A 17,338-nucleotide genomic window follows, 5' to 3' on the forward strand; every position below is an offset into this window, starting at 1 on the left:
TATCCACTGAGCCAAACCAGCTAGAGCTCAGTTCTAGATTTTTACTGAGTTCTTCAGATTAAAAATTTCTGATTGGTTCTTTTTTTTTTTTTTTTATAGTTTCAGTCTCTTTGGTGAGGGACTCTTTTTTATCTGTTGACTTTATTTCTGTGCTCTTTGAATTACTCCTCTGAGTTTTCTTGTATCTCGTTGAGATTTTTCAGACCTGCAATCTTGAATTCTCTGTCACTTAAATCATCGACTTCCAAGTCTTGAAGTTTATTTTCTGGAGATTTTTCATTTTCTTTCTGAACTTCTTTGTTACCTTGGTTATTTGTTGTGATTGATAGATTATTTTTCTGCCTTGGAATTTATGGAAGTGAAATCTTTTTTTTTTTTTTAAGTATTTTACTCTACTGTTTAGCAGCAGGTTGATAAGTAGATGTCTTTCTTTTGTTTTCCAGAAGGTGGTGCTGAAGCACAAGTTTTAATTTTTCTTACCTGTCTTTAAGGTTATCTATAGGGTAGTGTGGCCTTGGCTGTGAAAAAGCCCATATTTCTGAGGAGGTGGGCGATGCCCTTATGAAGCGGTTGCCCTGGTCTCCAGGCACCACCCCTGTGGTGGGATGTGATGGGTCTCTATAAGTCTCTTGGCCTTGTTTCCACTGCCTTCTCTCTGTAGCAAGAAGTTGCAGGTGGAGCCGATCTGAGTGGACAATGCTACTACCAGGGCCTACAGGATTTGTGGGGAGCATCTGGAGGGGGAAATAGGTTCAGGTATCTATGGCTTTTTTCTTTTTGATGGGTTTAGCTGCAATGAGTATAAGACCACTTAGACTGGAAAGTTTTTCCTGACCTTTGGTGATCTGCCGAGTGAGGATTTTACTGCTGGTAGGCCAGAGGAGGACCAGTGGGCAGGTTCCTGAATCTGGAATCCTCTGTCTGATGATGATGGGTTTGGAGTGCTGCCACCTGTTGCACTGTTTCTCTGCCCCGACCCTGGGCTCATCCTCATGTGTGCTGGCCTAGCCTCCATTGCTGTCTCTGCCTTTTCAGTGTGCCCTGTGGGAGCCCCTCCCACCATTACCCTTCACTGGTAGTATGTCAGCTGGGGCCCTCCAAGTGCCTGATTGGGTCTGCAACTCTTATCTTTATCCTTCCCATCCTGTCTCCCCTGTTTACCTGATACGCTCACCATGGTCAGATGTCTCAATGCATGGATCTTTCAGGTGTGTTTATGTGTTGAGCAGAGAAACGGTCATTTGTTGATTATAGCTGTCCATTCTGTTGTAATGTCATAGGACTCTATGAATTGTAATTCACTAGGAGTTTACCACTGTAAATCCTTTCTCAATGAGCTATTATATGCTTTCGTCTACGTATTTTATTTATTTTCTTTTTTTATATGTTTTTATTGATTTCCGAGAGGAAAGGGAAGGAAGAGAGAGAGAGAGAGATAGAAACATCAATGATAAGAGAAAAACATTTATCAGCTACCTCCTGCACGCCCCCTACTGGAGAGCAAGCCCGCAACCCAGACATATGCCCTGAATCTAATTGTGACCTCCTAGTTCATGGGTTGATGCTCAACCACTCAGCCGCACCAGCTAGGCTGTCTACATATTTAAAATTTTTTATTCCATTTTTAGTACTTAACAATTTGCAACTCCTTTTTAAAGTAGCATTTAATTGTTTGCAGTTAAAAATACATAAACTTGTGCAACCTGAAGATAATTCTTATGTAAAATGTGCTGTGGAAGAGGTAAGGGCCTTTTAAAAACTACTAAATGAGAACAAAGAGGAAACAAATTGCAAATAGACCGTTTACCAATCAGGTGGAATAAAATTCCTGCCTTAAAGTAGGACACAACACTTGCTACAGTGACACGTGGTATAGCCAGACCATGCAAGGAATCCGTGAAGTGGCCTCTTGTCTCCAGGCCTGTGAGCTTCGGCCCTGATGGGACCGGGGCTTCAGAGTCACGGCCACCAAGGGTTCCTGCCCTTGGTTTTCCTTCACTGCTGTGTGTTGTACGTAAAGGCTGTGACAATGCCTGTGTGACAATCCCAGATAATGGTTCCAAATATAAATTAATGTCTTAAATTAAGCTTTTTAGAAGGAATGGATATGATGTGATGTTCTTTGTCTCGTAGCATGTTTTCATTTTAATCTGTACATGGCTTGTGTTTTGGTAACTGGCTTTATTATAGTTGAAGCTTTTAAAACAAAGGGTGTATTTCACATAATTTAATCAACACTTGTTTACTCTCATCCTTTTGTATTTCTCCCACTTTTAGCACAGACTGGCCACTCAGCTCTCCCAGTCCAATGGATGCACCATCGGTTAAAATACGCAGAATGGATCCTTTCTCTACAAAGGAACATATTGAAATCATAGCTCCTTCGCCACAAAGAAGCAGGTCTTTTTCAGTAGGGATTTCCTGTGGTCAGACAGGTTCATCTGAGAGCAACTTCTCTCCACTGGAATTTTCAGGACTAGGCCTTGGAGACACCAGTGCGTCAGTGGGTGCAGTGTACAACCTCCAGGACAGCTGCCTCACAGACTGTGATGTTGAAGATGGCACGATGGAAGGCAGTGAAGAGGGGCACTCCTTTGAACTTTGTCCCTCCGAAGCTTCTCCTTATGTGAAGTCCAGGGAGAGAACCTCCTCTTCCATAGTATTTGAAGATTCAGGCTGTGATAATGCATCCAGTAAAGAAGAGCCCAAAGCTAACCAATTGCACATTGGCAACCATTATGCTAATAAACTAACTGCTGCCAAGCATTCCAGTAGCAAATCTTCGGAACCTAGTTTGTCTATTTCTCTTTCAAGACCAACCACTTTAAGTCTAGATCTCACTAAAAACACTGCAGAAAAGCTGCAGCCCAGTTCCCCAAAGGTGTATCTTTACATTCAGATGCAGCTGTGCAGAAAAGAGAACCTAAAGGACTGGATGAACAGCCGGTGCAGCATGGAGGAAAGAGGGTGGGACACGTGCCTGCACATCTTCCTGCAGATCGCAGAGGCGGTGGAGTTCCTGCACAGTAAGGGGCTCATGCACAGAGACCTCAAGGTTGGTACTATGGAACCTCATCCACGGGTTTCAAGCTGACGTTTTATGCAGTACTTGCAGTATTTGTCACTTTTTAATGGAAGTACCCTAAGAGTGGAGGAGAGTGAAGGCATTGGGAGCAGAGATCTGGAAATGTAAAAATAAGAAATCTCATGATTTAAAAAACTCAGGCAGGCCCTATGGTTGAGCATTGACCTATGAACCAGGAGGTCGTGGTTCGATTCCTGGTCAGGGCACATACCCAGGTTGTAAGCTTGATCTCTTATCTCTCTCTCCCTCTCCCTTCCTCTCTGAAATCAATAAAATTATATTTAAAAAATAAATAAATGGAATTTCAAGGCAGTGGTTACAAAAAATTAAACCCCAAGCACTGAACTGTTTTGAGCAGGGAGCCCTGTGTGAGTGACCGCACTGGTCACATATGCCCATGGAGTTGACCCTGTACACAAGAGGAAGATCTCTAAATCTCTTTAAACAACCTAAGTACAGGCTGTTGAAACAAAAGTCGTGGTTCGATTCCTGGTCAGGGCACATACCCAGGTTGTAAGCTTGATCTCTTATCTCTCTCTCCCTCTCCCTTCCTCTCTGAAATCAATAAAATTATATTTAAAAAATAAAAAAGATCTCAGGCAAATCATGAGTTCTTTATAATAAGTTTATGTTTGTTTTACAGTAAAAAGCATTCCCAATCTTCTGAAGAAAAAATATCTTATGTAAAATTCAATACCATTTTCTATGGCTTTGAGTAACCCTGGCACAGATTCCCGTAGGATCCTGAAGTAGCACACTGAAAGGGCTCAAGTGGAAGGAGAGCCAGAGGTCCCTTCATTAGCCAGCTCTGAATTAGGGCCAGTTGCCATTCTTTTTGCCCCTGTTCCTGAGCTGTTCAGGTTTTGGGGAAGGAGGTGAGAAGCTGGATGATAAAAGGTGGCGAATGGTTAGTCACATGATGTTTGCAGCTCTAACACCTTTGATTCTATTTCAGTAATGAATATTGTAGCCATGCAGTATGCTGCATTATCAAAGATTCCTACTAGAACATGCAGTGTGTCTTCAGTGTATGCTTCTGAAATACCTCTATGGAACTTTTAAGATCTAATTTCTGCCATATTCCATATGCTCATAGTGATCATAGTAAACATAGATGTGTAGTGAATACATAAATATTTTTCTGATGGAAATTGCTTAAATTCTTGAGATTTGGACTCATTTTAGGTATTTTCAGTTTTGTTTTATGTAACCACAAACTTGTTTCAGGCACCAAAGTAGCTATTTGGATGAGTAATTTTCTTTTTAAAGTCAGCAGTGGGTTTTTAAATCTTTGAATATGTTTTTAAGAGTTTGGAATAATAGGAACTCAAATTAGAAATAATTCCTATTTTCCAAAGTAATTGTTGTTGAATTATACCTAATCAGCACACTCTGGATGTGGCCAGAACTAATTGCCAGGAATCATTCTGCATGAGTGAGAAGTTCAGAGATGGTTGGTTTTGGTTGGAGGGGAGAAGACAACTTCCATGAGGTTAGATGCCCCTAACTTGAGTGAGTGTTGGCTATTGGAATATGGGTACAGTTTTATCATTTGGTAGGAACTGGTTATCTAATGTGCACATTCTTCTTGTACTGAACACTTACTGTACAACCAAAATGTTACGTTGAAAGCCATGTAATTGTGTTCTTACTAATTTTGAATATTCTGCTGATTTTACAGTGTGTATGAGGTACTAGAGGCCCGGTGCACGAAATTTGTGCACTTGGTCATGGGGAGCCCTCAGCTCGGCCTGCGCCCTCTTGCAGTCCGGGAGCCCTCAAGGAATGTCCAACTGATGGCTTAGGCCCACTCGTGGGCCCAAGCTGGCAGTCGGACATCCTTAGTGCTGCGGAGGTGAGAGAGGCTCCCACCACCGTCACTGCACTTGCCAGCCATGAACCCGGTTTCTGGCTGAGCAGTGCTCCCCTTGTGGGAGTGCACTGACCACCAGCAGGCAGCCCCTGTGTTGAGCGTCTGTCCCCTGGTGGTCAGTGCGTGTCATACTGAGCAGTTGTTCTACCTTTCGGTTGATTTGCATATTAGCCTTTTAATTTATAGGATTGGTGAATATTTGTTTAATGCTACAATGTTGTCTAAAGGTTTTTCTTGTATTTCTTTGTGCACTAAAAAAATTTCAAGAAAATTAATTTTCTCTAGTTTTCCTAGATATCAAAAAAGTATTCTTTTGTAAAGATGAATTTCTCTTAAAAATTTCTAGTGAACCAGAAAGAAATTCTCCCAATAATTTTATTCTTAGTCAAAAAGCTCTGTGTCCTGTCCATTCTGACCTAAGTCTTTGAGCTCACTGTGAAACCTCTTAAGCCCTCTCCCCTTTTTATATTTTGGTCACATTTTTGTCATTCAGCACTCGCTGCCCCTGATTCTTCCAACTGACTTCTAATCTTCCCTTTACTCAAGTTGCACTAGGTTTTTCTCAGTTGCTTAAATACACAGTGTTCTCACAGAACCTGGTGTTTCTCCTTCATAATCCTCATCACAGTTGTATTATTTATCCCCTGGTTTCCAAAGGGGCAGAAGCCATGTCTTTTCACCTATTAAATCCTTAACACAATGCCTGATGCATTCTATATGCTCATATAACTTTTTTTTTATTATTCTCTTGTTTGCAATCAAAAGCACTTATAACAATTTAATCAGAAATGAAATGTATTGGCTCATGTAACTGAACTGTCCAAGATTCAAGTAAAGTTTCAGTGATGTGGCCAGAATAAGGTCTCCCCTCTCCTTGCCCTGTTTCTTTTTTCCACTTTCAGGCAGGCTTTCCCTTCACACTCTCAGGACAGCTGCCACTATTAGTGGACTGCACATTTTAAGTCTTTTGGAGTGATGAGATAGGGCTAAATACCATTTAGCCATTTAGCCATCTCTTCCCTACCATTGACCAGAAGTCCTGAGTTTCCTCCTAACTGAAAAGTCAAGGACATATACCCATTCCTAAACCAGTATCCCGGTCTGGGGATAGGATTATGCTGATGATTTATGCATCCTCAGGATGTGCAGTCATGGGTTGCTGCACAGTTGGGAAGGGTTCCCGAAGTCCAGTCAGGATGCTTCTGGTGAAGTGCAGAGGGATAGATGCTGGAAAGCCTAAAAATTAAAAAAAAAAAAATGAAGTCTATTACAGTGTTCAGTAATAACACCAGATGATGGGAGGACAGGAGCAGTAAAATTAAAGGCAGCTCTCTCACAAGGTCATTTGTGGGCGAGCAGGAGGTTATTACCATAGATTTTGGTTATGTGCAATAACATCATTGCTTCAAAGTCACAACTGTCTAATAGCATTTTAGAGTTTGGGAATAAAGTATTACTTGTCTGGCAGGATTTGAAGCCTGAGGAAATACAATTTCCTGAGCTAAGTGGCTATCTTTCCCTCATTTTAAGGCTCTAAATGGTGATCCTGTTAGCAGGGGTGAGAGTAGGCTCTGAAGGAAGATGATAGAGTTCATGTAGCGGACTTGAGTTTAAGGACCATGAGAAACTTGGTTAGCGCTCTCTCTCTTCAGCAGTTGCATGTGAGAGTTTATAACTCAGACCAGCAGCCTTGGAATACATGAGAGCATGTGGATATTAGAAGAGGCAGCATTGGTTGCAATTAAGAGCTCTTATTCTCTGTGATAGCCTGCTTTTTCCCTCTTGGACATAAACCCAAAATCAGTCTGTTTTATTCATTTATCAAACAGTGGTGATTAGCTATCATAAGGCACATGCTATACTAAATGCTGGACCTGTGGTATTGAAGCAGACATCCTCTTCTCATGGAACCAGACTGCCTGAGTTTGAATCCCTGCTCCACCACTTACTACCTGGATAACATTGGGCAGTTTACCTAACTTCTCTGGGCCTCAGTTTGCATGTCTGTAAAATGAAAGACTAATAGAATTAATAGGGCTGTGAGTATTGCATGAGTTAATAGTAGTAACCAGCTTAGACTGGCTCCTGACATTTTAAGTGCTATATATGCATTTGATAGTATTGTTACTATTATTATAGTCATCACTTCAGTTATAAATGTAGAGAAGCTTGCCTGGGGGAGAACATATAGAATAATAAGACTGAGCATTAAATACCTTGGGCCCTAGGTAATGTGAGTCTCTACGTGTTTAAGTAGATGCTGTTTGTTCATTCATGCGCTAAATGGCTAAATATAAATGCTGATCCCTATGCTAGCTTTTCTTTACTCACAGCACTTGTCCAGCATGGAAGGATCAGTGGTATTTTCATATCAACTCATTTTAAAGGGAAACATACCTGAGAATATCTAGTTCCTTGTATTTATTTTCTGTTGTCATTTTAATAAATTCCCTTCACTTTCCTTTTCTGTATACATCCATTGTGCTTTTGTCTGTTTTATTTTTTTCCAGCCTTCCAACATATTCTTTACAATGGACGATGTGGTCAAGGTTGGAGACTTTGGATTAGTGACAGCAATGGACCAGGACGAGGACGAGCCGATGGTTCTGACCCCAATGCCAGCATATGCCCGGCACACGGGACAAGTGGGGACCAAACTGTATATGAGCCCAGAACAGGTGAGTGTTTTTGTTTTCCTTCTTAATTAAAAACAGATTTTTAGTTAATATGACAGCAAGCTAGATATGTCCCATGAATCTCCATCTATGTTCTACTTAAAATACCCAATAAAATGAAATCTGAAAAGTATGAAAACTGGTAGTAGAGTTCCACATGCAGTACAGCTAGGGGACAGTTTCTACAACTTGCATTGGGGATGGATTAAAAACAAACACAATGCGTAAAACATGCTCACCCTTTAAACCATAACCTAACAGCAACCAGAAATTTATAGAGACTTTGAACCCCTCCCATACTTAACTCCAGTTCACCTTGTGTAAATGGTGTAGGAACTGTTTTCAAATGAATTAGAGCCAGAGGTACTGCACTGAGCTGTCCTCTATAGTAATTCACAGGCAACTGCCAGAATGTACTGTGGCAGCAGATAAAGGCTGGAATATCTTGTTTGTGGATGCTGAGTCTCCCACAGAACAGGACAGGACAGAGCCTGGAAGAGTGGTGGGAGCAGACTGTCCTGAGGGGCTTCAGAATAGCATGCCCAGTCACCACCAAGATAATGATATTCACAAGCTTATTTATGCTTAAATCAGCCATTCTCAAATTTTGTGGTCTCAGTGTTGTGGGTGGGAAACAGGGATTTCGAGAAAAGCATTTTAAGAACCCATGCAGGGGAGATTGTGTTGTGGCAGGATGGTTTTTTATTCTGATGCAAAATCAAAAGAGTTCCCCTCCTAGCTTCCCCATGTCCCACCTGCCTCCATCCTGCCATGGTAAAAGTCCTACTGTCAGGGCCAGCCTGACAGGTTGAGCCGGGCTGAGCAGGGAGGTGGGAATTGAGAAAAGAAAGAAAGACAGGAAAGTGGGATCGGGAGGACAACAGCTCTCGAGGAACTGAAGCAAGTTTATTAGCCACACAATCCTATTTATACATAAGACACTGAATAGGAGGTCTGTCAAGAGGAATGTATTCTTTGTTCCTCTTAATCTCTAAGGGAGAGACACAGCAGAAGAGGTCAAGTTCTCAGTACAGCATATCTCAGTAAATAGTTACAGACTTCTTGGTAAGCCATGAAAGGCTGTTCTCATTCTACAAAGGTTGCTCTTATTCTACTGATAATTGCCATCCAAACAAGTCTGGGAAAACTGTGTGGGTAATGGTCCCAGCCTTGCTAGCCCCTTCAGGTGCAAGGACCGTGTCAGCTTACATCTGGCCCCCAACATCCCACCATGTCTTCAGCAGGGCCAAAACAAAAGCCAGTGCCCAGAGTTTCTGCTTCATAGTCCTTTGGAGCCCAAGCAATCTGCAGCAGGCCCCAGGTGGCCACTAGAAATGCATAGTTGTATGCTCTGACGGGAGAGATGCAAACAAATGGGGTAAATGTGGGTCACAGAGAGAGAGAGAGAGAGAGCGAGAGCGAGAACAGGATGGTGCGCTTTGTTCTCTTGGGATTTTAACCAGGAACTTTTTCAACTTTCTAAGATTTCCAGGCTTCTGATGGGTCCAATGATCCCTTTCCCAGGTTAGATTGACAGGCGTCTAGGAACAAGCATCTCCCCCTGCACCTTTTTTACTTCATTGCATATGTGCTTATCTCCCTCTATTCCCCCTCCATATACAATCCAGTACCAGAGGAGAGAAGGTAGGAATGTTAATCTCCTTGGAAGGACAATGCTACAATTCCTTGGGGTGTGAAGCTGTAGCTTCCTATTGAAGCAAACAGGCTCATGCTTCCCAGTTGACCATGCTTACCAATGTCTGACTTCGCTTGCTCTCTTGCTTTTAATTACTAGCTAATGATGGTAGCATCAGTACCTGTTTATACATGTAAATATGATTGAAAACCCAAGAGTTTTTCTTAATGGGATTTTATCAGTATTTGCCATATTAGAGATTAAAACTGAAAAATGTATAAAATTTATTAATTTAATAATATTAAACCTATCTTATCCCAAAAATATTTTTATGATATTTCCCAAAACAAAAAAGCATTGTTGAGAAGAGTGGCATTTGTTTACATTTTAACAGATCTCTTTAATATCTGACTTAAAAGAGCTAGATTGGCCTATCTGCCTTGCATTCAGTTTGTTGCAATATGTTATTTTGTGTGAAGTGAAGGAAGAAAATCTGACCTCACACAGATATGTAGTTGGAAAGGGAGGGATGTTTTAATAGCATTTTCAGGGAATTGTGGTTATTCCTGTTAGATAGTACATCAGAATTCAATAAGTGATAGTTAAAGTCATTTGCCCTATGGAATCTAAAACTATATTATTGAACTTTTTTACTCTATCAATTTAATATCCTTCATTCATTTTGCACTTTTTAAAAAATCCTCAACTGAGGATTTAGAGAGAGAGGAAGTGAAAGGGGGAGAAGAGAGAGAGAGATAGAGAGAGAAGCATTGATGTGAGAGAGAAACATTGATCAGTTTCCTCCCACACATGCCCTGACTGAGGATGAAACTCACAACTGAGGTATGTGCCCTGACTGGGAATTGAACCCATGACCCTTCGGTGCATGGGATGGTGCTCCAACCAACTGAGACACACTAGTCAGGGCTCATTTTGCCCTTTGAATGGATCTTTTACCCATGCAGGGAAGCTAGATGAAAAATATACTAGGATTTATTTATAGTTGGTATCTGAACGTCCTAATATATAAAGAGCCAGGGTCCGTCACAACTGAAATGATCAAAGGCTCAACCTAATGCCCAGGCTGTGCACGCAGCAGGCTCTGGTGGGTCGGGACTTGTGGCAGCGGGGCCGGGATGACCAAATGACTGGGCCTGGAATCTCTGGGCCCCAGCCAGAGTGCGGTGGAATACTGGGTCTGCTGCGATTAAAGGCGTGGCCGGCCTTCAAACCCGGGGCCCAGAACTCCCTGTCCCCGCCTGCGCGGTAGGAGGTGGGAGGAGGGAGGCGGGTGTCAGTCTGAGTCCCACAGGCCAGGAAACTTTCTCAGACTTGCTTGGTGCTGGGACTAGATGCATCCGAGCTCACAGCAGGCTCCGCGGAGGTTCCTGGTGGCCGAGGGTGCAGAGCCGGAGTGCGGGTCTGTGGGTGTGTGCATGAGCGTGGACCCGAGCGACAGACACACACACGCCCGCACCCACACAGGGCCCTCGGCCCGTGCCACCCACGCCTCCCTGGACTTCACCCTCTAGCCTGGATCTTTCTGGTCCCGCACCCGGTGGCCTGTCCCTGCCTCCTGCCTAACGTTTCTCAGTAACACAGCGTGCGGGATTCGGGAGTTAGAACTGGGAGCGGCAACGTGGTCTCCCCACCATCCACTCTCCCCGCCCTCCCAGGGAAGGGGACAGGGAAGGGCACCGGGGGCTCTTACCACTCAGGGCTGGCGGGGATGTAACCAGAGGGAACATGGCCGATCTGCCCCGCCCGCCCACGGCCCACCCAGGGCTGGCCCCGCCCCATGTCTCTTACCCCATTTGTGGGAGTGTAATCTGATTTAAAACCAATGGACTAAAAACAGAAGCACTTTCTAGAAAGTCAGTTTGGAAATGTGGATCAAAATTCAAGTGAATTAGCTTTGGGCCAGGAGTTCCATGTCTGTGAATGTGTCCTAAGTAAACAGTCAAATAAGCAGTTAGGTTTCCTGTAGTTGTTGATGCCAGGGGAAACCGGAAACAACCTGCTCCACCATATAGGGTTAGTGAAGTAAACCATAGTAATGTCAATCAGTCAGGGATAACACTGTAGCCATTAAAAATTATGTCTGGCCGAATCCGGTTTGGCTCAGTGGATGGAGCGTCGGCCTGCGGACTGAACGGTCCCAGGTTCGATTCCGGTCAGGGGCATGTACCTTGGTCGCAGGCACATCCCCAGTGGGGGGTGTGCAGGAGGCAGCTGATCGATATTTCTCTCTCATCGATGTTTCTAACTCTCTATCTCTCTCCCTTCCTCTCTGTAAAAAATCAATAAAATATATTAAAAAAAAAAAAATTATGTCTGTACATCCAATTTGTTGACATGAAAAGAAGACCATAGCCAAATATTAAGTGGAGGGCAAGGGAAGAATGCATGTATATTTATATGTATGTATATTTTATATTGGTTTCCTTTTCTCCTTTGCCCAAACCACACCTTTCCAACAAAAGGATATTAACCGAGCAATCCTAACAAGTTTTGTTGCCGACTGCAACTTATGCCCTTTTACGCAAATGTTGTTGCTTACAAGCCTACCAGGTTGTATTTCAAAACTTTTATTTTTCTGCAACTTGACCATTTTTTATTTGCTTAAAATATTCTGGAATATTTTAAATACATATTGAAAAGTAGAGAATAATATAACAAATACTTATCTATACTAATATGCTAATTAGCCCACACATCTTCCGGACATCCTTCCGGAAAAAGCCATGGTGGTGGGGGCCAAGGCAGAGGCGGTTAGGGGTGAGCAGACTGGCAGGGGAAAATAGTTAGGAGTGACCAGGCTGGCAGGGGAGGGAAGTTAGGAGCGACCAGGCCAGCTGGGGAGGGCAGTGAGGGGCAACCAGGTCTGCAGGGAGGGAAGTTAGGGGCGACCAGGCTGACAGGGGAGGACAGTTAGGGGTGACCAGGCAGGCAGATAGGTGAGTGGTTAGGAGCCAGCAGTCATGGATTACAAGAGGGATGTCCAACTGCCAGTCCGACTGCCAGTTTAGGCCTGATCCCAGCAGTTGGACATCCCTTGAGGGGTCCCAGAATGGAGAGGGTGCAGCTGGGTTGAGGGACCCGCCCACCCGTGCATGGATTTCATGCACCGGGCCACTAATTTATTAATAAATGAATTAAAATAAGATATACTTCTTTTGCCGAAACCGGTTTGGCTCAGTGGATAGGGCGTCGGCTTGCGGACTGAAAGGTCCCAGGTTCGATTCCGGTCAAGGGCATGTACCTTGGTTGCGGGCACATCCCCAGTGGGGAGTGTGCAGGAGGCAGCTGGTCGATGTTTCTCTCTCATCGATGTTTCTAACTCTCTATCTCTCTCCTTTCCTCTCTGTAAAAAACTCAATAAAATATATTTTAAAAAAAAAAAAAGATATACTTCTTTTATTGGGGTACCCTCTTCCCCACTGGGTGCTGAGGGTGGGGTTCTTATGATATCTCAAGAAAAAGACTTCTGAGACTCACATGGGAGGATGAGTACTTTTTGTTTGTGTGGAATTACTAGTATTTTTCTGTGTTTCTAAAGTCCCATTTCCCTTAATCCAATTTAAAAGAACTGTACCTGGGATTTCAGTAGAGCTAGAAGCAAAGCCAGTGTCCAGAGTTTCTGTTCCATGTTGCAGCCAGGTCCGGTTCGGCATCAGGCTACTCCATTAGTCCATTGAGTGTGTGTGGGGGGGAGTGGGGCAGGGCTGGGGGGGTGGGGTGGGCGGCAGTCACATGGCCATGGGTCTTGTAGACGAATTCAGGGGAGCAGGAGTTGGGCTCAGAATTCAGGGGAGAGAGCCCCACAAACCAGGAGTTAAGCACAACATACCAAGAGCACAAGAGAGCAAACTCCTTTCGAGGATTAAATATCCCAAATCTCATGCCCTTGCAGTGGCCATGCCCATTTTGGCCAATGACCTGTTCCCAGGTGTGACCTGTTCCCAGGATAGACAGATATCTTCCTGTGGGCATCCCAGCTTTACTGGGCATGCCTATAATGGCTGGCCTCCCCCTTTACTCCTTTCCTATCTATCTCTATCTATAAAACCCTAATATACAAATAGACCGAACAGCGGAACAACAGAACAACCAAACAACCTGTCACTCTGACGTGTGCTGACTACCAGGGGGCACGCATGGAACATGGCGGGCATTGGCAGCAGGCAGCAGAGTTCGGAACATGGTGGGCATTGGCTGTGGCAGGATGGTGGAGCAGGTGAGCGGGGGCTCCAGACCAAGGCAGGGCACTGGTCGCTGTCATTGGGGCGAGCCTTTGGTGGTTACTGAAAATTCTTTGTTCCGGCGCACCATGGTCCTGCCGGGTGCTTGCACCTGCTGCCAGAGTTGGCCCCGCTCACAACTGTTGCAGCTACTGCTCACGCCTGCTGCTGGGGCCCAGCACCAGGCCCAATTGCTCGGTGCCATCAGCGGGTGCGAGCGTAGGCTGCTGGTCCCGATCATCCCTCAGGGCTTTTCCACCTTCCCCTGCTCGTGGTGGGCAATCAGGGCCAGCAGCCATCTCTTGCACCTGCTGCTGGCAACAGCCCCACTTGCACCCACTTCCGACGCCGGCCCCACTCACACCCACTGCCGCACCCGGCCCCAGTCCTGATTGTTTTCCCTCCCCATCTCCTCCCCCCAGGCACATTACCTTTACCTTCCTCACTCCTAAGCTCCAAGGGCCCTTTCTTTGCTTCTGTAACTTGTTTCCTGAGCCCATTTCTTCTATCTCTGTGACTTTTTAAATAAACTTACTGTTATAATTTAAAAAAATACATGATACATATGGCAGAGATTGTAATTCGTAAGAGGTTTATTATGCATAGTTGATTACTCACAAGCAAAAGTATCCAAATGGCTTGAGTAGAATAAATCTATTGGCCTGAGTAATTAAATCACCATATCATTTAGTCAAGTGATGTGGCCAGACCCTGGCAACAGGAGAAATGAAAACTGTATGAAATATCAAAATACTGAAAATACATCTTCATTTCCATGTGAATAAAGGCAGGAAGGAAGAACCATAAAGTATCAACAGTCACTGCTTCTGTATAGGAGCTTTGAAAGATATTTTGGAGTTTTCTGATTTTTCTACATAGGTATGTATCAGAATTGACATTAAAATATTTGTAATAGCATTTTTAAAAATTCATCATTATTGAAGAGGCTAGAAATATATCTTCACACTTTAAGTATTATGAAAACAAAATAGGAATGACTAAATAAAAGGCATTCTACCTGGATTCAGGCAAGTATGAAGGGCTCACTAGATGGAGTCTCCATCCCCCAACCCCTGTGTGAAATAGATGACTATCCCTCCACTCACTATCAGGGTCTATCACATTATACTGTTTATTATATATATACTAGAGGCCCGGTGCATGAAATTCATGCACGGATAGGGTCCCTAGGCCTGGCCGGCGATCAGGGCCGATCTGTGGGGCAACCAGTGGGTGATCTGCTGGCCTGCGGGCTGGGAGCAGCTCCTGCATTGAGCGTCTGGCCCCTGGTGGTCAGTATGCATCATAGCAACCAGTTGTTCCACCAGTCATTCTGCCATTTGGTTAATTTGCATATTAGGCTTTTATTATATAGGATACACACACACACACACATACATACACACACACACACACACACACACACATATATATATTTTATTGATTTCAGAGAGGAAGGGAGAGGGAGAGAGAGACAAAAGCATCAATGATGAGAGAGAATCACTGATCGGCTGCCTCCTGCACGCCCCACACTGGGGATCGAGCCTGCAACCCAGGCACGTACCCTTGACCAGAATTGAACCTGGGACCCGTCAGTAGATGCTCTATCCACTGAGCCAAACCAGCTAGGGCCACTGTTTATTCTTTTCATAGCATTCTTAACTGTCAAAGTAAGTGTTTTTCTTCCCCTCTAAAATAATAATCTATCAGAGAAGGGACCTAACTTATCTCTTCTTTTTCTTTATCCCCAACACCTAAAATAGTGCCTAGAATTCCACATAAATGTTTGGTGGATGAGTGAATGTGAATGTCAGTGAAAAAAATACCACATAGGTAGTCATGGCCATCCCTCTTTGACACTGCTGGACTGACTGTATGTATTTTGGCTGTGGCTTTCGTGTGTGTGTGTGTGTGTGTGTGTGTGTGTGTGTGTGTGTGATGTGTGTATACATATGTGTAAGTGTGTGTTTGTTGGAAGTAACATTGCCATTGGAGAAGGGAAGAAAGTGATACCATATTTGTTATTATAGAAGGTATTAGAAAATCCAGGGTAGCTGTAGACATTTTGTCATGGCAGTGTATGGTAGTTAAAATGAGGGAGTTGAAAATGGACGTCTTAATTCTCTTAATAAACCTCTTATTATTTTTCAGTATTCTTTTGTTGTTGTTGTTAATCCTCATCCTAGGATATTTTTTCTATTGATTTCTATAGAGAGTGGAAAGGTGGGAGGGAGAGTGAGAGAAACACCATTGTGAGAGGGACACATCGATTGGTTGCCACTGTCTGCACCCCAACTGGGATCGGGGATTGAACATGAAACCCAGGTGCATGCCTTTGATCATAAATCAAACCCACAACCCTTCCGTGCTCGGGCCAATGCTCTAACCACTGAACCACGGCAGCCAGGGCTATTCTTCAGTATTTTTAAGTATAGAAGCTGTCACTTTATAAAATACTAGAGGCCCGGTGCATGAAATTCGTGCATGGGTACAGTCGGTCCCTAGGCCTGTATGATTGAAATGTGAGTGTCTGACACAGAAGGGCAGGTCCCAGCTGACCTCTGGGCCCTGGGCAGCATCTGGGCATCCATGCCCCTGTGCGCCCGCCTCTGCCTGAGTCACGGTGCCCAAGTCTCCACGCGGAGAGGTGGTGAGCACGTCTGGATGCTGCAGGCCGGGGTGCAGCGTGGGCCTCTCGGCCGCCCAGTGGCGCCACATGGAAGCCGGGCAGTCAACGTGCTCTCTCCCAGCTGGCCTCATAGACCAGCTCCTGTGCAAACCCACAGGGAACTGTCAGCTGCAGCTCAGCTCACCCAGAAGAGGCTGTGCAGGTGCAGGGCAGGCTCCTCATGGGCGCCCGGCACCTGAGCGCATGGGCTTCCCCAGTGCATGAGCCCTGGCATCCCGGGGGAGGGTAGCAGGGGGAGTGAGAGCGAGCTCGGCAGACACCCTGCATTCTCACCACACCTCCATCCCCGTCACTCCCAGGTAGCAGGCAAGAGGGCACAGCACATCGCTGACTGTCGTCCCCCTGGTGGTCAGCGCACATCATAGCGAGTGGTTGAACTCCTGGTCTCTCAGTCAAACAACCACCTGAGGGGACAGTTTGCATACTAGGCTTTTATTACATAGGATTGCTTTGAAAAGTCTCTCAAAATACTTTGTATGCATTGTCTTACCCAAGCTTCTGAGGCTGTACATTGTTTTAAAATATTTTTTTTATCAAAGTTCTTAATTTTCTTATTTTTCTAGGTTCTTTCTAATGAGCAGAGACCACAGTTACTTTGTTCTTGTTGTAATTAGCAGGAAACGCAGGTCATGTTGTAGTATTATTCAGTGTTAAACAATTAGTTAAACTCTGAAAGAATGTCTTTTATTCTGCTCCCCTTCAGAACTGCACTTAATTTCTTAATTTTTAGACGTTCTGTAAAGGTCACTTTGTGTGTATTCATGAGCCGTATTTGTTTTTTAAATGTATTTAATGCATTTTCCCCTTCATATGTTTTTTTTAAATATGTTTTTTATTGATTTCAGAGAGAGAGAACAAGAGAGGGAGAGAGAGGGAGAAGAAAGAATTGTCAGTTGGCTGCCTCCTCTGCACACCCCCCTCCTGGGGATTGAGCCCACCATCCAGCTTTGTGCCCTGACTGGGAATCGAACGGTGACCTCCTGACTCAGGGACCAATGCTCAGTCACTGAGCCACACTAGGCTTTCCCTTATTACATGTTAATCTATCCTCTATGTAGGGAATATGGGAAATACAGGAAGGTATAAAGAAAAACTAAAAATTACTAATGAATATTCTGAAACATTCATCATTTCCTTTT

General features: G+C 44.2%; 1 protein-coding gene across 1 annotated transcript in view; it reads left to right on the forward strand.

The window, feature by feature from the left end:
• Positions 1 to 1,047: 1,047 nt before the first annotated feature.
• Positions 1,048 to 17,338, forward strand: part of LOC102756646 (eukaryotic translation initiation factor 2-alpha kinase 3) — a 28,230-nt gene continuing 11,939 nt past the window's right edge. Inside the window, exons 1-3 of the mRNA XM_006757943.2 lie at positions 1,048 to 1,208; positions 2,278 to 3,055; positions 7,469 to 7,636. Of these exons, the coding sequence (XP_006758006.1) occupies positions 1,081 to 1,208; positions 2,278 to 3,055; positions 7,469 to 7,636 (1,074 nt within the window). The 5' untranslated portion in view covers positions 1,048 to 1,080. The remainder of the gene's footprint in view (positions 1,209 to 2,277; positions 3,056 to 7,468; positions 7,637 to 17,338) is intronic.

This window comes from Myotis davidii, unplaced genomic scaffold (assembly GCF_000327345.1).
Source record: "Myotis davidii unplaced genomic scaffold, ASM32734v1 scaffold2055, whole genome shotgun sequence".
Lineage (NCBI taxonomy): Eukaryota > Metazoa > Chordata > Mammalia > Chiroptera > Vespertilionidae > Myotis > Myotis davidii.